The sequence below is a fragment of the Anopheles aquasalis genome, chromosome 3, assembly GCF_943734665.1.
Source record: "Anopheles aquasalis chromosome 3, idAnoAquaMG_Q_19, whole genome shotgun sequence".
NCBI classification, from domain to species: Eukaryota; Metazoa; Arthropoda; class Insecta; order Diptera; family Culicidae; genus Anopheles; species Anopheles aquasalis.
Genome location: NC_064878.1, coordinates 37561564 through 37584063, shown reverse-complemented (window position 1 = coordinate 37584063; position 22500 = coordinate 37561564). Strand labels below are relative to the sequence as shown.

The following is a 22500-nucleotide window of genomic DNA, read 5'->3' as shown; positions in this document are numbered from 1 at the left end:
TATGGTCTCCGGTGGTTGGTTTCACAAAATTTAGAAGGTCATTTCTCGCATTGTCCATTGCAAAACTGACACCACCCCCGGCCCGTCGTTCATAATTATAGTTGAGTTTTGTGGCCTTTTCCCGTGTTACCACCATGACCTACGACATATTACGTGCTGTACCGATTGGACCAGATGGCCCCAAAATTCCACTGCTTTTCGGTTGAAGCCCCGATTCATAACCTTTGACCCCGTGGCCCATGGTGACGATGCTTGCTCTTATTAAAAAGCAGCATTTGCTAGGGCGACAGCGCACGTGCCAACCATCAAGCACACCCAAACACTCATGTGTGACACCTATTGTTCGTCATTCATATTGCGCCTGGCGGTGGCTGATGGTAGTACATTAATGGTCGCCGTTAGTTTATGGTGAAAGCACGTGCTTGCATTCAATTACTAGCATGGGGGGGGGGGAGAAAAGAAAACAAGGAAGCAAACTGCCACCAGCCCATGATGATCGGTTGCTACTAATTGAACACAGTTACCCCCGCCACACCATCTCCTACACCCCGAGAGTGGCTGTCAAAAGATGAGGGGACATAAAATTAGGCAAACAAATCGCTAGGCCCCCCCAGGGGGCGGTGGTCGGTAAATGGTTGGTAATAACATTTCAATATTGTACCATAAATATCCATCCTCCATCCATTCGAGGGCCCAGGATTCGATTACAAACCCGAGTGTATGGTACCAAGTGCTTGGATCCGATGCTGACAGGCTAATGTTTGATTGTTGCCTTCACCGAGCAGAGTCGAGAAGCTTCCGCTTCCCTCTCCAGTCGAGGCGTCAAGCAGCGCCAGCAGGGTGGCTTGTTCTACGACTCGTTGCCGCGGAGAGCGGAAGATGAATGTGGCATGCGATCCTCCGTCACGAGGGAAACCATAAAATGTAGCCCAACACTGGCCAATGTTTCGCCGTTGGCATCTAGGAAAAATGATTGCCGATAAAACAGAACATTAAGTAGTGGCGTTGAGTCGCGCGCGATGAGTGCCAGTAGATGCGTAGAAGCGGATCAAGAGCGAGCCTACCACTCGCTCCGGACTGTCTTGTTTTGTTTGCCAAATAGCGTTGCCGGAAGTTTCAGCATCGTTCTCGATGATCAACCTGTAAACGCAGCCGCATCACAAAGGACCTTGAACGTCGCAAGACCAAAAGTAAAATAAAACCAACAATCAGAACAAACCAACCAACCAACGATCCATCTAACGGCAACAACATCATCCACCATCGCAACGATGGGCAGGGCCGTTAAAGTGGATGGTGAGATAAATCTGCGCCATTTTTATTTCCCTCACATACGGTGGAACCCGGTAGCCGAAAATCCGATTTTTATCTCGGCCCTGGTCGTTTTGGGGTACCGTCTCGAAGCAGAGGAACGATCTCATTCGGCGCTGCAGGTGCGCCCTGGCTGCCCTGTCTCGTTGCTTCTTGCTTCTCAAAACCGAATCAAGCGACAAACGAAGGCAACAGAATTAAGAAAAGGAGGAAAAAAACAATCATTGCATCATGGGCCGATGCCGATGAGGAAGCCAAGGAAGCTCGCTGGAAAGTGGCTGCTTCCGCTTCGTTCCCGTTCCATTGTGTGTTGGTGGTGCAGCACCTCTCGGATCGCTGCAAGCAATTTTCTGCCATTTTTTCCTGAACCGAAAACAAGCAAAAGGCTGGCCTGTGTCTGGGTCTGGCTGGGCTGGATGCCTCGTACAAAACAATCAACAGTGAATCAAGATTTATTTCCTTCGCTTCGCCATTTTTCCCACGCGAACACGTGCACGTCACGGTGGGCTTGAGGGGCCCGGCTTGATATTTATCTTGGCCCTCACCAAATGTATTGATTGTTCCTCAACAAGGAAGCCAACCAGCCCGGCGGGGCGTCAAACGAACGGGCCGTGCGCCCGTACTGTTGACGACGAAGTGGAAGGATCCAAGTGCTGGGTGAAAATTCAAGCACGTTCACGGTGGGAAATGGTAGGAATGGAAGGAGCTTCCTTCGAAGCTTCTACCCCGGGGGGCGAACAGCGTGTAAAGCGTGAGAGCTGGAATATTAAAATGTACAGGAAAAACGGGAAACAGTTCCCGAGGTTCCCGTTACAGATTGATTCCCGACTGGAGAGAGCGCTTGTGTGCGTGTTTCTGTGTATGGAAGCCAAATATGATTGGCGCGTAAATACGACCAGTTGATGTAACAACACGTCCCCATGGGGTGCCACGGGGAGGCCGATTTATTACTTGGATAATCCTTTCTGCGAGAAGGAGATCCGCAGGAAGTCAGGAGTGTGGAGAAGGGTTGTTCGTTGACTTCTCCTCTTCGTATGTCGTCTTGGGAGACAATCTTTGATAATGTAAATGTTGCATAAATATTTTTTACTCAATGATATGGTTCAGCGCGGTTGTGCTGAGATACCGAATCGGGCAACTAGAAAACGAACCTGATGTGGAACATAAATGGGATTGCACAGCTCTAGAAAAATAGAGAATGCCCTTAGCTGCCCTTGTTTCATGTCAGATTTCTGTTGCTCCCGTTGCCTGTGCCCTTCCGGGAATGCAAAAGCAGTCATAGTTTTTTTCATAGCACTTTCAGAAATAAGATGATTGCTGAGGCCTTCAAATGGTTTCTATCAGAACTGCAATGTAAAACTATTACGTTTAATGGAATGTTTGCTTTGGACTCTTGTCCTTTTTCATAGCTGATGTGGCTCTTTCCCAGGAATTGTGTCTGTTTGAGTAAACGGTTCGCATGTCAGAGTGCATAGTTCATGTTGCGTTACGACATGTTGACCTTTTGAGAAACGAGAGTGTTTCGAGCGTATAGGACTGCAACTACACCTCGAGTAAGACGGGAGAATGCGAAGTAAACTGTCAATAGGCAAGTAAAATGAGACAGCACATAGCAAACAAATTTTAATAACTGTGCTCGAATTGAGGGAATTCATTAGGATACCACAACAATGACCATTTTTTCCCAAGAAAGGAATGTTGGATATGGTTCATTGGTAAAGATATGGCAACATTTTTAATCCAGTTGATGTTGTATACTTAGTAATTGCTAGTATTGCACCAATTCTCATCGTTGGGAAAGGTAAACGAGCTAACAAATGTTGTGCTTCGTGGTTTCTAGTGAATTATTTGGAACTCAACTCCAAAGCCCCACTAGAAGCCGTACACGATTTCACACGATCTTGCGGCTCATTGTGGCAACAGAAACAGAAACAGAAAAACTTCGAACCCTGCTCCTGCACCGGAACCCAGCATTTCATCGGCAGAAAAGGAAGCCCGTCGCCGATTGAATATATTTCATTCTTTCAACGCGCTGCTTCGGGATTCCGAAAACACGTGCTTGAGCCTAGGCGCTGGCTGGAAGTCGGCCAACGGGACTCATTTATATTCATCCCTCATTTTGAACTTTATTCAGCACTCGGATACACGTCGTCTCGTCAAAACCAACACACCAACACCCGGTAGCATATTGGTGAGGAATGCCGTGACGAAAGGCATGATCCGAAACCATAATGCTTCCGCTTAGAGTGCCTAGAGAGACAGAGAGAGGGCGCCGGGAATATTGAGTTATAGCGGCACACATAGAATACAGTCCCACCATCGGCACCCCTTTTCACCCGTTCTTCCGACTCGTCCGAGATCAACCGAATCGTGTAATTGCGCCCGAAACCGAATCGATTGGTGTTTCTTTCAGCACCCCGTCAAGAGCGACCGGACCGAGAACTTTATCTTAAGAAAACCATCCTCGACCATCCACCTCGCACCGTATTATTTACTAAATGCCCACAAGATTTATCACCGATCGTCGATCACACGGTTCATCGGATATTTATGCTCTATTGTGTTTGTTTTTCATGTTTTTCCGACGTTTCCTTCTCTCTCTCTCTTTTTCTCCCCTTGCGCTCCATCACCAACAAAACCGAACGCGAACATCACGCAAATGTGACCTTTTTGGGCTGGACCTTCGTGGGATCTTCGGGCTTTTGTTCTGCTGCTTCGTCCTCCCGCTCTTCCTTCGCTTCCACGGTGAGCAGAATCAAATTTCATGGATCAGACGGCGGGACTGGCACATCCTGTCGTCCGGCGCCCAGATGTACACCAACGACGAGCGGTTTGCGATTCTACACACGCCCGGCTCCAACACGTGGACGCTACAGATCAAGTTCGTGCAGCGCCGGGATCACGGTACCTACGAGTGTCAAGTGAGTATGGAGCAACAGTTTTGCAGGAAAACAATCTGCCGGATGTATGGCATGGGAGGTGGGTGGGCCCCATCCTCTCAGGGGACTCGATGCCGGCGCTGGCGCTGGGCTTTTGTTTCTTAAGCGGTCGCTTGAGAGTTGGAATGATTTCTTTTCGGCACTCACGGCTTTTGTTGGAGTGTTTAGCGTAGTGCCAGAAGATTTTGTGAAGATTGCTGCACAGATAATTGAGTTGCAAAGTTGTCGACAGATTTTCCTCTCATTTCACTAGAGAGTATAGTGATATAAGCAACTGGGAACTAGCTCCATACCATGCAGACAATATTGTCCCCGGCTGTTAAATACAATCACAAATGCTTGGCACGACATTGTGCGACGAATTTTTCAACTCTTGGGAGAGATAGTGTTTCCGGTTTCCTGCTCCACATCGTCTATTTAGTTTTAAACTCCCCGTTGCCAAATGTACTGCACTACTTTCCCTGCGGATGCGTTCTGGCAGTCACGTCAACTTCTGGAAATGTACGAATTGCAAAACCGGAAACGATAGCGGACCACAACCGCAACAGATGCGACGCCAGCACGCCAAACTTTCTTCGCTTTACACTGTCAACACGCAGCCATAGGGTGCTGGATTTTAATGCTGACAGCTTGGTCGCTCAAGCAAATGGCTCCAGCGAGACTAGAGAGTCAAGTTTTCGGCAATATTAAGACGACCACACAAGTGGTTGATGGATGGAATGCAGGCGCAACGCAGTAAAGGCAAAAGTTGCCCAGTTACTGACTGACTCATTTCGAGACCACCGCGAGTCCCCTCGTCCGGAGGGGAATGCTTTTGAAAATGTTGCTGGCAAGGCAAGGAAATGAGTGGCAAATGTTGGTGAGTTGATGTTAGTAGCCTTACTTTATATCTACGTGCTTGCCAGTGCATCAAGGGGCTTTATAAGTTACTCGTCACGAATGAATGACTTCTACGGAAGCCAGAGTGCGCGCGTGGTACGATAGACGGACATGAAATGTGAGATCCCGTTCCGTAATCTCTTAGTAATTATGTTGCTCACCAGAGTGGAAGAAGTGATGCTATAAGTTCAGTGATTCAAATGCATTAGCCGTTTCGAAAAACAAACGATCGAGAGCGTTCCCCTCCTCAAGTCACAGATCAAAGAGAGTTCCACTAAGTACGAAGCCGTCGGGCACTTACACAACTGAAAGTTGATGTAAGGTAGAAACTTCATTTTGGGATAATTCCAATCCCGGCTCCATGATGATGATTTTGTTGCCCGAGGCGAGCTAATAATTGAAAAAAGGTCTTATCCATTCACTGGAATTGGTGCTCTCACCTCACCAGTAATCCCACCTGAAACGAACTCACATTCCATTGGCCAAGAGATGGGCGAGGATTGTTTGGCCAAGGGTTTTTTTGCGGAGCCCGGACTCCCCCCCTCGATAGAGCTCGATTAGTATGCATCGATCGAGCTTAGCCCGGAGCCGGAGGAAAAGTCGAAAGTCGACCTCTCGAGGCCGCCACCACCGGGCAGGCCACCGACCACCGAGACCTCAGCCACTCAATTAGTGCAATCAACGTCAGTGAACTGGCAACTGGCGACTAGCTGGAATGCTCCGGCATTTCTCCGGCAAATTAACTTAGCTTCCTCCAAGCTCGTCCTTGATTCACGTCTTTTGCCGGCACCACGCGTGGTCTCACGACGAGGAAACATCTCTTTACAGGTGTTAACTGCGATTGGAAACATCAAGCGAAGCTCCAACAATGGTTTGGGAAAATCTCAATCCCAACACTATCTCCTAGGCGTCCAGGGGGGGGGGGGGGGGTGGCAGCGCTAAGGGGTGATGAGCGCTTACTTAATATTCCGAGTGCAACATAAGACGCAGAGCATAAGAAGTTTCGCGGCACGCGCCACGTGTGCGCCCGCGTGAGGCAAAGTTTGGCACGTTCCCTCCACCCTGATGTGCCGTTATGGCGAAAGACTGTTTGACTTCGATGCTTGCGATACAATGTTGGCCAACGCTTTCGGGAGCTCTGTCTCAGCGCCTGGACTGATCAAACTGAGAACGAAGACGATCCTCTCAACGCCAGGCGCCAACCTCGATGGCTGGCTGTGGCGTAAACGTTGGCGAACGTCGTGAGTGCGTGGCTGTCATAGAAATGCGGACACGTTCGAGGAACTTTGCTCTTCCGGGTTTTTTTTTTGTTTTGTTCTTTTCGTTATTTGAAGCTGGATTCAACGTGGTGCCGTGACTCGTGCACGATCTACCTCAGCAAAGCAGTTGAAAAAGTTCGATTTGTGAGGTTAAATTGTTTACTCCGCTATTCATTTAGGAGGTAATTCGAAGAGATTTTTCTCAAGAATATGTATCCCGTGGTCTATTCGCTATAGAGTACGGTAAATACCAGCAGATAACATTCCCCGGTAATATCGTGGCGTAATTTAAAAGTCATTAAGACCACGTGCACACTCACATACTCATGCGTTCGCACGGAATCAAATCACCACATTATTAAGCTGCGCTAGCAACGAGTAAGGAATTTCGCCAAATTCCCACTCCAGACTTCCAAGTAGGAGTATTTGGCAGACTCGGGGAAACAACTCGAGCTCGATCTCTTGACGCATTTCGTAAAACTTGCTCCTTCACTTGGCATGGAAATTCACTTTACCAGCGAGCTTCGATGCGAAGTGTGGTGTGAAGGTGGCACCTTAACACTTCACTTCTTTTGTGAGCCCAGCAAGCCTAGCAGGAGGGATTCGATCAGCTCGAAATTGTAATTGCAGTCAGCCTTCCGAGCCTCTCGGAAGCCAGTCTTATGGTTTCTTCTCTCATTCGCTCCATTCGGCTGTACAGCACGTCAAACTCCTCTAGTGGAGAACGAGGCAACAACCTCTGCGTAATATCGATCGATGAGAGCTGATAAAAAGTGTCTTCCATCCATCCACACCACCCGCTGCGACATCTTTTCATCGTAGACCTAACGGCATCTTCCATCAACGCAGTGCGACATTGGAACGAGGAAGGGAGAAATGGATTTGTTCCAACGTCCAAGTTCTCCAACACCTTCTTTCCGAGCCCACTGGAAGATTATGATGTTGCTGCAGCTTCACTGCACACCGGGCTGGTTGATTGTTAGCCTCCGGATTCGTCGGCTGATTTAACCAAAAATTTACAACCTAAATTGTGTACCGGATTGCATCTTGGGATCTGCTGTGTCCAAAAAGTAAAGTAAAACGTTATTCAAAATGCCCTCGCATACGAATTTCTTAATTGTTGTTTTTCCAGAAGGTTGACATGATCACTGACGTTCATGACATGTTATTTATCAAATTATTTATTATTTCTTGAGATACGCATAGTTTTGTGAGTTACTAAAAGTGGAATCTTCGTCTTTTGATATTTTGAAATTTGTTAAATCAAGAATTTGCATTAAATTTGGTTTGCGGAAACGTAAAGAATGATGCAGAAAGCCTTTTCTGATCACACTTAGTTAAATAAGCATGTTTACAAGTGATCAAAAGACTTCCAGGATAGTCAGGAACATGTTGAAGACGAAGAACGTCCTAGGCGACCATCAACGTCAATCGACGAAGCTTTCGCTCAAGAAATAAAAAAAATGGTGTTGAAAAACGGTCCATTAACAATAAGAGACTTTTCTGATGATGATATCAAGATAATTCGAGGGAGATTGCTTTGAAGTAGATGAAATTTAAAAGAAGAGATAAAGAATTAAACAAAAAAACTCCTTACTTCTTGTACACAGTGGCTCATGGCGTCTTGTTAGGGATGAAGTACATCTGTACTCACCATTCTCTCCAATATGGCTGCAATTAAGCAGCTTTACTAGAATTTGGTGCTCATTAAAAATTGGTAAAATTACATTATCCTCTCTCCGCCAGCAGCCACCAGCGGCTCACTCGTATCGCATGCGCATAAATCTAATTCCAACATTTACTTGCCCGCAAAAGGTGGAAATTGCTATCGGCCTCGACTAATGTTTTATTTCTTCTGTCCGGAGTTCCGTTCTGAGTGGGGTGCTTTTGGTTCAGCACGGTAAAGGTAGTGCTTCCGGTAGCGGCGTAGATAGCGCCAGCTCAAGGGATAAGCCGGAGACGCCGGTTCGCCCGCTCACCCACACATCAATGAGCAGCCTGTGGCCAGTGCACAGGCTTGCTTTCACGTCACATCACAAAGCTCCACACCGGCGCTGGTCCAAAGGGCACCAAATCTGATTACCTTTCCCCAATGAGAACCCGAGTGGGAGTCCGAGTCCGAGTCCGTGCCTCCTAGCCGGAACAGCCGCCTTACGGTCAATGGACTAATCTTCCGGTGGCCAGAATGGTGTTCTCAGGCCGCATGTTCTGATTTCCCATCCAACACAGGCCTGGACAGACTCCAGCTCACGTGACAAAGGAATTACTTATTCATTTTCACGTCAGCTACACTCACTCTCTCTCTCTCTCTCTCTCTCTCTCTCTCTCCCGCTCTCTGTGCGCCATCCCAGTATCATAAAGCTCTCACGAAAGATGTGCTCGGATGTAGCGCGGTCCCGGGACTGCTGCTGCTGCTGCTATCATCTACTGCAGCCTGCCGGCCACTCTGACGGATGGTGACGGCACCAGCGTTCCGCATAAAGAACTATTCCGTTTTCTGCTGCTTCCTTTTCAGCTCCCGGCGGCTCGGGGGACTATAATCTCGTCCCGGCTTGGCGGCTACCGGCGTTAATGGCGGGTTCGGATGGAATAGCGATCGATGGGCAGAAGCCAACGAGGAAAAGTCGAAGAAAAAAATGGCAAAATGCTGCCAGAAATTTTCATGCGAAAAACTCATAACCCTGGCTGGCTGGTGACGGTGATGATGGTTTCCTTTCCACAAAAAGCGACTCCAGCACGTACTGGGGTGACTATCCTGTCCTATGGCATGCTTCGGAGGTCGTAGGCTTTGGATCGATGTTGCTACTGGTGATACCTGTGTCTGGTTTGTGAAGCATTGGAAGAGCTTACTTTCCCACGGATTTTTTTTTTCGTGTCCACCTTCGAAGCGCCCCAACTTACAGACTCCTTTTGCAGCGCATTTCCCGGACTGTTGGCATGGTTTCCCTTTTGTCAGTCTTTAAGCCGGTCCAACGAGTCGGTCGAAAGCCCTCATAAAAGCGTCTCTCGCGAGAGAGACAGAGAGAGAGAGAGAGAGAGAGAGAGAGAGAAGAGAGAGAGAGAGAGAGAGAGGCGTAAAAACTGCATCAATATGCAGTGCGGTGCATTAATGAAATGGATGCTCGCCAAGTGTTCGTTGCTACTTTGCAGAGAATATCATGTAGAGAAACCCAACAGAAACCAAGGAATCAATTAGATGCAAAGACAGGTGATGATCTAGAAGGTTCCCTTTAAGAAAATTCAGCTTAAAGCGCACCTGGCCGCCGGATGCAATATCTGTGACGCCCCTGCCCCGTGGCATAAATCGATGATTCGATGGTCCACAAATCCCGTGTTCACATTGTAACGCTGACGGAGTGTGTCGACAAATCCTAACCCTAGCCGGTTGCGTGGCACTACTTGGTATAAATCAGGTCCCGGGGCCAGGGCGTAACCATCGAAGCGCGACCCACAGCGTCCTGCGTGTTCTTGGAGCTCTGCGCGCTGCGTAACGAGCGCGCATCCATTTCCATATTAATGCAACGGTAACAGGTGCAGGTGTGTGCACCACACCTAACATCAACTACCATCAATTTATGCGGTCGGTAACGGACGGGCACAAGCATACCATGATGACGACGACGACGCCGAGTGCGACAGGAGATTGATCGTAAACCACAGGATCCACAAATCCACACGCGGTTCGGTTCGGTTCGAATCGAAGGTCGACAACCAATCACGGGCACGGGCACCGGGTTGAACGAGCGTCCTGGTTTACTGCTGGTGGCCAGGAAATTGAAACATAACTCGATTGTAAATTCGGCTTCGCTCGCCGGCAATCCCGTTTCTTGGAGTGTGGTGATGGTGTGCTTGCTGATTGCTTGCGGCATAATGTGTCCCACGTCGGTATTGGAAAATTAGTTTTTTGGTTCACGGCGGTACGGGGTCAGCGTTTACTGATCAGTTTCGCTGAAAGTGACGCGACATGCGGACATGGTTGTGGTGAAGTATTCCAGATAAAGCTTAAAGTGCTACCAATTGATTGCCCTCTCAGCAGGTAAAGAGGAGCCCCGGGACTTGCACTCGGCAGCGCAAGATTGTTGGGTCACAAAAAGTAGCTCTCACATCGCTCCGCTCTCTCTCTCTCTCTCGCTCTCTTATCGATGCATCCATTTGCAATGTAAATTGCATGTTGCCCCGATGGTGTGAATTGCTGTGGCGTGAGGAGCAGCAGCAGCAGCAGCAGTATCAACACCCCAGCCAAGTATGTAAAAGCAGTTCAAACGCCACTTCTCACTTCCTTTCGATGGTGTTTCCGGGCAGATCGGTGAGAGGTGGGGGGTTGGAAAATTCAAAACTTTTCCTCCATTTTCCTATGCTCACTCGCTGCTGCTGCTGCTGCCGTGATGGTGCTTATCGTTCCACGAACGATCTCTCGCTTTCACTGGATCCAGGACTGAATTTTACTACAAAGGTGTTTCCCTAAGTGAGTGAAATGGCGCCTGGACCCAGGTTTCTGCGTATGTGTGGTGTGTGCGTACTCGATAGTTCAATGTGCTGTTGGGCTATGCCTGTTGGCTTACCGGCAACGCTGTGTACGGGGATTTTAAGGAACATCCGTGCCGTCCTTGGATGCATTGCACTACGGCAGCCTGCGGATAGCACCTATGCTGGAGCACACAAAAAAACCAACAACTTGTGCTGCAAAAGCACGAACCAGTTGAGCGAAAAGTGACTGCAAAAAGGGGTTGGCCAGCTCGCAGCTCTTTTCGCTGAATGATGCGCACCGAGAGAGTGAGAGAAAAGACGGGGAAAAGGCAAACACGGAAGCCAGCAGCACTAGCGAGCGCACATTTTGCAGGAAACCTGGTGTAAACTGGTGCCTCTTTTTAAAACACTCATAAATCACCGGCTGCCGCTGGTGAAGCGTGCAAACCACCCTCCCCCCCCCCCCCCCTCTCGCTCGATTCCCGCTGGGACCTGACTCACCGTGAGTCAACGAAACGGAGACCCAGGGTCCCGTGCCACGTTTACCCAAAAATTATCTTCTAAACACTCGACCGGCTTGAAAGGACGGATCCGCCTTACGCCTTTGGAATGGTTCCGTACACACCTTCCGGTTGCAAAAATGGGGGGGGGGGTCTGCGGCCGGTCCTCCGCCGTCTCCGTGGTCGTCGCGGTGCGGGACTTTTGCGTCGCATTTTAATGTGAGTTTTGATGCCAAACCGGTAAGCCGGAAACGGGTGAGGAGAAGCAAAGAAGCTAACACATACACCGAGAGAGCTCAGCTGCAGACGCAACAACGAGTACCGGAAGCGCCCGTGGTACGAACATAAACTGTCACAGCAACAGGAAGTAGCATCCGAGCAACGTGAGTTCAGCCCGGTTCCTTTGGAGAGCTTTCTTGCTAGTGGCCCTGGCCACGGACGCGCTCGATGCGCATAAAATGAAATTTCGCTTCCCGGGGATGAGCATTCTGCTTCCTCGCCCCCCAAAAAAAAAAAAACAAGAGAGAAGGAAAGTAACACCACCCTTCGCCGGCCCCCTAAGCAGCAGCAAAGCAACGAACAGCGAGGTGCGCTTAAGAGGCGAGTCAGCTTGGAAACGAGAGAGATAAAGCATGAGCATAATGGCACTGGGTGCCGGCGCCCGGGACTAAGGAAGAGTAGTTTTACTTATTCATTCATTTGGTCGGGTCGGGCTGGAGCTACCAATTCTTTTATGCGCAGCATTCTCTCCCGATCCATATCTTAACTATCGCCCCAAGGCCTTTGGTGCCAGCAGCCCCTGGATCTGACTCCGAGGAGAAACCAAGGCGGCCGTGTAAACACACGCCGCCCCCACCGGATGCTAACGCACTTCTCCGGAACGGAATGCACTCCCGGTGGACGTCTTGTCTTAAATTATTCAAATGAATACATATGCGAGAGCCCAAAAACCGTCGTGCCCGTTTTCTGGACGGTTCTGGGTGCCAGCCAGCGCAGGAAAAAAGAGGCCAACAATCTCGGATGCACGGCAGGCGTGGGGAGTGGTCATCGTGGCGGTAACATAAAGCATGCTGCGGAAATTTGTACCGTTGCTACCAGTTCTCCAGTTGGCGATAGGCGAGCTTAATGTGTATTCTCCTCTCAAGAAAAGCCGTGGGTTGGGCCTCTCTCTTCCTCGATGAAAGTTGGAACTCCTTCCTCTTTTCTACCGGGCTGCCGGACTCCTGGACACACATTTTCTTTCCACCTTTCGGGACGTCTTAACTCTCCGGAGCTTCGAAACAGCCGGCAACGGGACCGATTTAGGTGCTAATTTTTCCCACCGTGCCTTCTCCTTCACGCCCAGCAAACCTGGAACACCAGATCGTGTCCATTCGTTGTTTCTTCTGTTGCGTGGTGGAAAGTTGTTCGTACATTTCGAGTAGCAACAGCAGTAACGATGATGTTCCGTGTAGCGAAGCTGCTAGCAACCGCACAACTACCTAGTGGTGAGTGTGATAACATCACGGCCCTACAGTGGCCAAGGATTACCGCGGGCAATTGGTCAAGAAGAGGTTGGCCCAAAATTAAGCACCGATCACCCGGGGAGGCGTGCAGAAGCATGAGCACGAGCACACGATAGCACGAAAGCGGATAGTGGCCGGGGCGGAACTTTTGCATAAATTTTTGCACAAAACGTACACGAACGAAGAGAAGTTTTTGCTTGTGGTGAAAACTTTGCACCGAGACAAATGGCCACCGAGCAAACGAAGGGGACCAGCGTAAAGTGCATTTCATTCCTCGTTTCAGCATCTCCCTGGAACCTCCCCGGATTTTATTTAACCAAATTTCTCCCGCGCACAAACGCCACGAAATGCGCACCCTTCAAGACTCTTCGGTGCGGCCTCCTGGGCGCTGGCATGGGTCTTGATTCAAATTTAATGCGCCCCACCTCGCACCCTCACGCACCCCCGGCAACCGGCAGCAAAGCAGAGATGATGTCTCAACCGATCCGCTCACAATCCTCGTGAGTTTATCGCACCGGGAATGGCCATAAAATTGCTGACCTAACGGGGGTTCTGGTGCGATGGAACCGCGCGGTGCCGCGCTGCGCCACGCCGCGAATCCATTATCGAGAGTGGAAATCACGTTCGGTCACATTAAGAAAATTGACGTTACATGTTTGGGGCGCCCCCCCTCTCGGTAGCACCACACGTTCGTTCACGCGCTCCGCGAGAAGGATGAGACGCTCTAGCTCCTCTTCCTCTTTTTTCGTTTCTTTTTTTTACCCTCAAGCCAGGAACACAGCGTGCGGCCCTAGGGGCATCGAGCAGATCGGATTTTATGCTGCACCAGCACAAAAGCTTTCATCTCATCAAGCGAGCGAGCGGCCGAGGTGCTAAATATAGCGTCAGCAGCACGAGGCGATGGGGGGGGGGGGGGGGAAAGTGCTTGACTCGTTGACTCGTCGACCGCACTCAACATGCTGCGGTCGATGTGGTCCGGGCAAGTGCACTCGATGGTGGCGATGATTTTCGTTTTTTGTTTTATTCGCTCCCAGAAATCCTATTGGCCGTTTGCAAGCTCACAGCTGCCGTGCGAGTGGATCAGCTGCATATTGAGCCGACGATATGCCTCAAGAGATCGTCAGCATAACGTTCATCAAACAAACTCTAATTCGTTAACTAATGAAATTTCCCTCCTTTTGTTCTATTTCCCACATTTCCCTCATCAAATTTTATTTCATTTGCTCATAACGTTGTCTTATTCCCGTCGTATCGTGTCGATTCTCACTCAAATACCAACGCTACAGCACACTTACCAGCACAGCGCAGCGCTTCGTATGCAAATGGCACAGATGCACTTTTAGGGACCATCCACTTGACGGCACATCTTCCCTTTCCAGCACTGAAAAAGTGCGCTTACCATTACACCGCACATGATACTCGTCTCGTCCGGTGTTGGTGTCGAGGAACGCGCGCGGAACAGCAAGCAGCAATGATTGCAATTTTCATCAGCGCAAAAGATGATTAATTGAGCGACTCCCAGTGCCAGCGTGCGATCCACGTCGGTCCCGGACGATGACATTCCACCTTCCAAGGGGATCACATCGCTCCGTTGGTGGTGGTGAGGTGCTGGGTGGTTCCGGTGGTGATGAATCGCATCTTGCCAGACGCGGAAATTACAACATACCATAGCATCACCACCACGAGCAGCTCGCATTCGCAATCAAGCAGCGTTCAGCAGCGTTGTTGAAGGCTAAGCGCTTGGAATGATGTATGCCCTGGGTGCTGAAGCAACCCCCCTGGCCCTGGGGGCACCGGAAGATGCAAATAAGGAAGGGCATAGCATCTTTTCTTTTGCGGCTCACCCGGCAATGCAATATTTTTCGTATGACAGTTTACAATCCTTCTCTTTCCCTCCCCCCCTTTTTTGCTCACACTCGCACTCTACCTTCTCAGAAAACATTCCAGTGAGCCATTCTGTGACGGGTTGCACTTTAGAAAAGATGGTGGCCAACGATATCCACTCTATTGTGTTGCAGCCTTCAAGCTGCCCATTGTCTTAGATTATGATATCCTCGAGCGTGAATATTGTGTAGTTTCGGAGCGTTGTGATAATGTTAACCAAAGGGATGTTGTTGCATTGTTTATTCGTATCGCTTCCATCGATTCCATGCACAGAAAACTACAAAATCATGTTCTGCAGCTGCTGGCAAAACAATGCAACTGTTGGACGAGATGGTGAACAGTAAACCTTCAGTAGAAAAGTTGTTTGCAAGCATGTATCATCCCTATATGTTACATGAAACGGAATGTGTTTATAGCTTCAAAGTGTACACACTTTGACACGCCATTTGATGTGGTATCAGGTGTAGCTGCCCCTCCTGGGGCGGGGGATGATGAAATGTTACTCCGAACAAACACCATGTTCTACACAAGCTACAGCGGAGCGAAATGTGGAGGGCCTAGTGCACCTGGTGTAACATTCATGTTTCCGCAAGTAAGTACATGTAAAACCTAGCCTCGAAGTTAATCTCAAAAGCTTTCACTGGAACTGCTGGAAACCGAGCGCATTGAGAGGAATGTAGACGTCGTTTACATCACAAAGCCTCGTTTTCAGTTCAACCAGCCCTCGGAATAGATTATGTATCAAGGAGACACAACATCAACGGTATGGTTTTCTCAAATAATATGAGAAGCAAACTGTGTTCCCTCGAGATTCAAGTTACGCAACACTTTACGTCTCCTCCAGACTGCGTTATGACTTATTTCGTGCTGCGTTCAGTGGTGAAAAGTTTATGAAACGATTTGTTGTCTGTTTTATAAAAATTACGTTTCAATCAATCAACGCGGTTCAATCCCGGTGGCAAATATTAATCTCTTTCGGCACCATTCCATGTGCGCCTGAAATCTGAAACCACCATCTCGAGGAAAGCACCGTTTCCTCGCCCGAGTGTCTGACATCATCACGAAGAGCAGCTGGTGATGGGAATGCGTGCCAGAAATCAGCAGCTCCAAAAAACACAACAGATTCCCTCCCTTCAGGCCTGCCTGCCTCCCTGCAAGGACCAATGGAAAAGCGAAAAACAAATATATTTTCATCTTGGCGTTGCTGTTAGTGTTTCGCTGCGGTGCGCACAAGACACCGGAGCCGGAGCGGGAGCCGAAGCCGGAGCGACGGTGCCGTTAAATCGTACTCGGCGGAGTGTTGGTGCCGGTGCGACACAGGAGGAAACCGTACCGTTGGTTTTCGCGCAAACGGCAATCATATTTATGCTTCTGCTTCGGTAGAGAATGCGTAAATATTTGCAATATCCGATTACGATGAATAATAAAAATGTATGAAAGCTGGGCGGCGTCGGCGACGATGGCGTCTGATATGAGTGCGCACCGGGTTTTAGGGCGACGATGAAGATTTGACAGCCAACAGCTTCGGCTTAGGCCACACGCCCATTGGATGCTGCTTCCATCACATTCATATTTAACAATATTTTTGTTTTCCGGTTCCTTGGAGTAGCGTTTCCTTTCCTGGTGGATTCACAATTACGTAAAGTGTGATGCTGAATGGGATCTTTGTTATGCCGTGGAAAAGCAGACAAACCAGTTTCTCACTGGACTCACTGGAACGAGGCTCTTCCTTAATGTTTTGTGCAGCATTCGAATAGAAACCACTCATTCATAGCTCCAGAGCTACAGAACTGCGGAACTTACCGAGTACCGATCGATCGAGGTTTGTTGGAATATCTGCAACACACTGTGGAGTGCAGGTTCAAGGTTAAGGCTGTGGCCCAGTTTGCCCTAGATTGCCGGTGGAGCCCTCTCTACTCCAGTGCATAGATTCTTATGATTCGCTCTTCCATGAATATTTATAGCGTCCCATTGTGTGTGGGGTGCATCGAATGAACTTCGAGCACGCTAGCGCTACCACTGTCACGATACATCGAACCCGATGGTGAGCTTTCTCCCTCGTCTCTTGCAGTAAGAATAGCGGGCCAGTGCATTTGAAAGCCCCGAACTCAAGGCTAGCGTTCTTTTGTTACAGCTGCTATCGCGAATGCTATCCTTCTTCTATTTGGGAAACGAACGAACAAATCCAAGATAGGTGGTTCACGATTTATCGTCAAGCAAACGAATGAATGGATCCTTCCAGATTCTCAATGGAGAATTTAATGGAGATTCATTACAAGGGGAACCCGTGCAATAAACTCTTGCGTTTCTTGGGCATTTCTACTACGGTGCACTAGGGTGGTTTGCTCATAACGGTCCCCAATTTTTCATTCGTTTTATTTATTAGATTTCCATTCCCTCAAGAGCAGCACACAAAGACGCGCATCCTTGTTATTGAACTGGAAAGACAACATATTGGGAATATAATTTGTTTTGTCAGCAATCAATCATCTGCTTTTGAGGTAGTGATTAATGTTTCATTCTAATAACTCCAGAATATCTTGCATCTGTAATCAATTGGAGTAGATGCACGAACCAAACACTAATTCTGAGTAAGAAATCACACCACAAGAACATAACCGAAAAAGCATTTTGCACACAAAAACGGTTGTCCAACCGTAGAGCAAACAGCACCATACCACCGAGACCGTATCTTAACCGCAGCGCAAATTTGAAAAGCGACTTTTCGGTGCGTTGTTCGTTGGGTCTGATTTAGAATAGAAAATAACACAAATATCAGGGCATTTCGGTCTCTCGGTTTCGGCCCGCCCGCGGCAAACCACGGCAAAGGGTCTTGGAACGGATGTGATGAACTGGCCTATCACCCTGGGACTTGAAGACTCCAACCTTGAATTGGAGTAAAAAAAAACCGGAACATAAAAAAGCGGCGGTAAAAAAAATCTCTCCGAAAAACTTCCCAAACCCGGACCACCGGAACTCACCAGCATGCTCTGCATGGTGAATGATCGACAAGAACCGACCCATGCTGCCGAGGGAGCGAGCGAGTGATGTGTGCCTCTCCCTCCCAACACACCCAATAGAAGAAAATCCCGTTCGCCAGGGGGTTGTGTTAGCTGTTTTTATTCCACTATTTGCTTCCGGATTGTGCCGTGGATCCCATGTGTAAATGTTATTTTGAGCGACTGAAAGAAGAAACGCCGGCACAAAATGCCCGACCCGGACCTGGCCCCGCCCGGACCTAGTGGGAAGCGTTTGCACTCTCCTCGCATAGCCTCGAGGGCTTTTGGCTCTTTTTGTGCGAACCCGTAAGCGAACCCTTTTTCGGGGGGGAGGGCTGGAAAAAAGAAAGGAAAAACAGGCCACAGAGCAGCCACGGACGGTGGTGGATTCTGTGTGGATCTAAATATACAATTTAGAGAACGTAACGATAGCAGCGTAGGATTCGCTATGGGTGGCGCATTTCGAGGGAAAACCCGATTGGGATTCGAGTGAAATCATTATTGACTGAATTTATCAACACATTTTTAAAGAGATTTCTTCTGGGAATAAATCTCTACTTTATCTACTTTAAATTTATGGAACACTCTAACATACACGACGACACATCTCGGTACGCAACTGAAATTCCAGCAAAATTCCGAACGGAAAAGGTGTTCTCTTGAAAGATGACATTTTGTAGCATATCCGCATAATCCCCAGGCATGACACCAGAGCTCACCCAGAGCGTTGTAATAAATCATTCAACCACTTCACCCGGAAACATTTGGGCAGAGAAATGCGCGCGCGAGCGGAGAAATGTTCGAGCATCCGGAAAGCGAGCTTCTCTCGCCGCCCATTTGTACCACACATCTGGAATAAATATTTTGCCCCGGATTCACTCGTCACGAACCAACATCAGCAGCGATGCCACTAGTAGCAGCAGCAACAGGAGCAGCAGCAGCAGCAGCAGTGTATACTTAATCCAGGGCTCCATCCTTTCCGCGAAATAAACCAAACGATTATGCATGCGCTTCGCAGGTGCGCGTAAAGCGAAAAAGGGGGAATGTAAATCGTTTTCGCTCGAGTTACACTCCGTCCCGGTATGCAATCGCATCCGGTGGGTAATTGCACTCTTTCATCTCCTTACCGTCGAGGTACGAGGATGGCTAAACGATGGTCGCTTGCAAATCTCCAGATACCACGAAAACCACTAACAGCATCAAAGTCACGTTGCATTAAATTGCTGTGAACGCCTGGGGGCACTCGTCCAAACATCTGCGCTGCGATCTGGTCTCCGGATCTACCGGAAGTCTAGCGCGGACCGACTGCAAACAGTCCACTGCCGTCGGTTGCAATGCATTCAACAGCAGCAGCAGGAGCAGCAGCACGAAGCGGGACCCGGTTTTGGTACCATATGCGTGGCGTGGTTCTCCCGGGGGGCCATATAAGGTCCGCGTGTGGTCAGAGAGATCTGTTCGCGTTAACGCAAGAATCACTGACTGCCGGACTGCCGCCACCAACAGTCGCGCATCGCGACGCAACAATTCGTTTACTTTGTGGGTACCGTTGGTACCGCCATGATGAAGACTTGGCGGCCGAGCGCTCGGTGCTGGCACGGAAATCGTTTTGACTTTTCCAACCTGAAGGACCTCACGCTGGTACTGTAACAAAGCCATTTAACAAACCGCGATGAAATGAAATGAGCGGACTGTGGGCTCCACTTTGGGAGAGAGAAAGAAAAAAGAACCTCATTCCATCGAGAAAATGTAACCGTAAAAACCCATTTTCTGCGAATCGTTCACTAAAAAACTATGGGGCCACGCTATGTACTTGTCTGATTGTCACCTAGGGGTCTCTCTTCATGTCTCTTCGTTCTATCGCGCTGGCGCTGCTTTATTGTGTGTATTTCTTCTGAAGCTGGAGCATTACATTATTTGACCGCCGTAGCCGTGACCGTGGCCGTAGCTCGGGCGAACGATACACCATAAAAGTAATAATGCATCGTTCCACTATGTCATCCATATGCACGTAATGGTACCATTGGGACCATTACTATCCTGACATTACAACGGGACGTGCTCGTACGGAACCCGTAACGATAAGCTTTCTGCCACCACGATGGACCACGAACACTGGAGAGGGGGTGTTTGGGAGCAGCGTAACACATTCACTTCCACGAACACGACGCGCTTACCGGTGCTCGAGCGAACCTGTCTCTCTCTCTCTCTCTTTCTATGTGTTTGTGCAGAACGCTGATCTGAGCAGAACGTTCACGTGCACCCAGTTCCCCTCCCCTTTTCCAGCTGGTGAACGATTTCTGGTGAGGTTGCACGAGTGTGATTGAGGAGGAGGAGGAGGAGGTGGAGGTGTTTAATCTGCTTCTTGTACGGAACTGTGTAAGCTTTCGTAAATTGAAGTGACATTTTGAATACGACGGTGGTGGTAGCACGGAACGGTGGCAAATAGAACCATCGGCAGGGAGGAAACCCTTCTTCTTCGTCTTCGAGCTTCGCAACCGATCGATGCGGCCACCCACAGGCCACAGACTGCGTGGTGCAGCAGCCTTTGCAGACGAAAGTGCCGCTCGGTGGATGATGAATTTAAATATATATGGTTGAGAGCGAGTGAAATGGGATTTAATAATGAACACTTTGTTTGCACGCAGAAGACGAGACTTTATTTGTGCGACCGTAGAATGCGCCCATTGTTCAACCGCTGTGCTGCTGTTGTAAGCAGGATTAAACGTTGTTGGATGGTTGCAGAGTGTGTGGATTGTGTCATTTGTTTGACGTGGTATGATTGAATGATAAAGAGGACATCAAGATTCAATCCATTTAGTCAAGCAAAACAACGTTTAAAATCCTTCAAAAGTAAGGAGATTCCCGTCTTCGTTCATCAATAATGCACGCAGAATGTGCTCGAAAACGAGCTGAATGATTGAAAGCCACGGAGAGAGCACATTACAAACACACTACACCATCAGCAACAGCACATTGGCTGATAACTGATTGCACGCCATTGGGACAGCAATTCATTGTGGTCTGATCCACACAAAACCTCTCTCACTCCGAGCACCCGTATAATTGCATGATGGATGTTCGATAATAGGATGGGTCCGTGGCCCAAAACGTGAAAATTGAGAAATTTCCAATCAAAAAGCAAAGCCACAAAGCGGAGCGCGCATCGAAGCGATGAAAATGGCCAACAATTTGGCCAGTAATAACAGACGAACGAAAGGTGGACGCTAAAGGCCGAAGTCTGTGCGGCTGGCGAACTGCTTTCGTTGCCATGGTGACGCAGAAAAATGTCTCTGCTCAACGAGAACGAGCTCAACGAGAAGTACAAGCACTCCCACCCTGAGTCGCGCCGTGCACCCCGTGGTCGTTTGTTTATTCGATAAATCTTGCGTGAGCAGCGGCAGCATATTGTGATCGTGGTGGCCATGTTATTTGGTAGCCGTGGATGGTTCCCGGATGGAACGGAAAATCCGCTTCGCTTTGCGCCGCTTGCTGCGTCCAAATGGGCTTCTCATTTTTCAAACGATCGTGCTGCGCCGGCGAACGGCAAGACACCGCCACTGTTCACTCCAAAAAGCGAAGGCGGCTCTTGACTGACCCTCCCATGGCCTCGAGCCTCGCATGCCAATTGATTTGGCCAGGTCGTATCAATCGCAGACCATCTGTTCGATGCCGTCGTCGTCGTCGTCGTCGTCGTCAGCGTTGTCGATGGAACGGCCGCTCCACCACCGAGAGTGGTGGAAAGCAATTGCAATCTATTGATAGATAAATTATTCGCTTCCCAAAATAGCGTCCACCACCGCTCACCGTCCTGTTCGACAATTGCACCCGCACACCGCACACCGTGGCCCGCGGGGGGTTTTTGGAGGATAAAAAGAATTTTTATTACAACTCCCACGGTCGGAAGTGGAAGGAAGGGCTCGTACGTTTTGCTGCAATTCTCATGATCCTTTAGCGCTCGGTCGGTCGGAAACCTTGCCGACCGGTTTCGACGTTTGCCTTTTATGTTGTTTCGCGCTCCGTACGCAATCCGGCAATCCGCGCTTCGCAACCGTCAGTCGCAACGGCATGATGTGGCCTAAACGCCAAAGCGGACGACCAATAAAGCGTGCACTGATTTACGACTGGTGCGCTACGCTGTCGAAAAGCTACGGCCATCATGGCCAACTGGCCGCAACCAGGTGTATGACTGTGTTGTGTGTGCGGTCGGCTCATTTTGGGGGGGGGGGGGGTTTCGGCCGGTTTGTGGCCACCGTGACCGTGCCTTGGTCGAACAAGGCAACTCTCCCCCTTTTTCCTCTTCCCAAGTGGAAGCGCTAGCGCGGGGTACGCGAGGGGAAGCGCGGTGAGAGTTGTTCAAACCGAACAACCAGTTTTATTACATCGTGCACGTGAATAAATCAATAAAAGCAGATTACCATTTAAACGAATCATACCGCGAAAAGCGAAAGCCATGGGCCGAAACCGACGTTTGACGTTTGGCGGTGTGCCGGCCGTACTGGCCGTAAAGCCACACAATCGATGAAGCGGTACCACCCGGCGCCGGGTGGGCCTTGGTTCAATCGTGAGAGTTTTTGCTGTTTTCTTGCTTTACTTTCCCGGTTGTTCCGCCGGTACTCACCATCAGGTCCTGAAGCACCACGCAACGAGCACTGGCAAAGGCGGCTACCGATGGTTCATTTCTTCAAACCTTCTGCCCCCTTAGCATGTCTGATGGATGGATTTTTTGTTTCCATTTTCTTTGGAACTATTTCGGACAG

General features: G+C 49.2%; 1 protein-coding gene across 6 annotated transcripts in view; it reads left to right on the top strand.

The window, feature by feature from the left end:
- The window catches only part of LOC126578486 (zwei Ig domain protein zig-8), a 137578-nt gene that overhangs the window by 56176 nt on the left and 58902 nt on the right, over window positions 1-22500 (top strand). For all 6 annotated transcript variants that reach the window (XM_050241086.1, XM_050241084.1, XM_050241085.1 and 3 more), the window contains exon 5: window positions 4065-4232. In XM_050241086.1, coding sequence (XP_050097043.1) covers window positions 4065-4232 — 168 coding nt within the window. The remainder of the gene's footprint in view (window positions 1-4064; window positions 4233-22500) is intronic.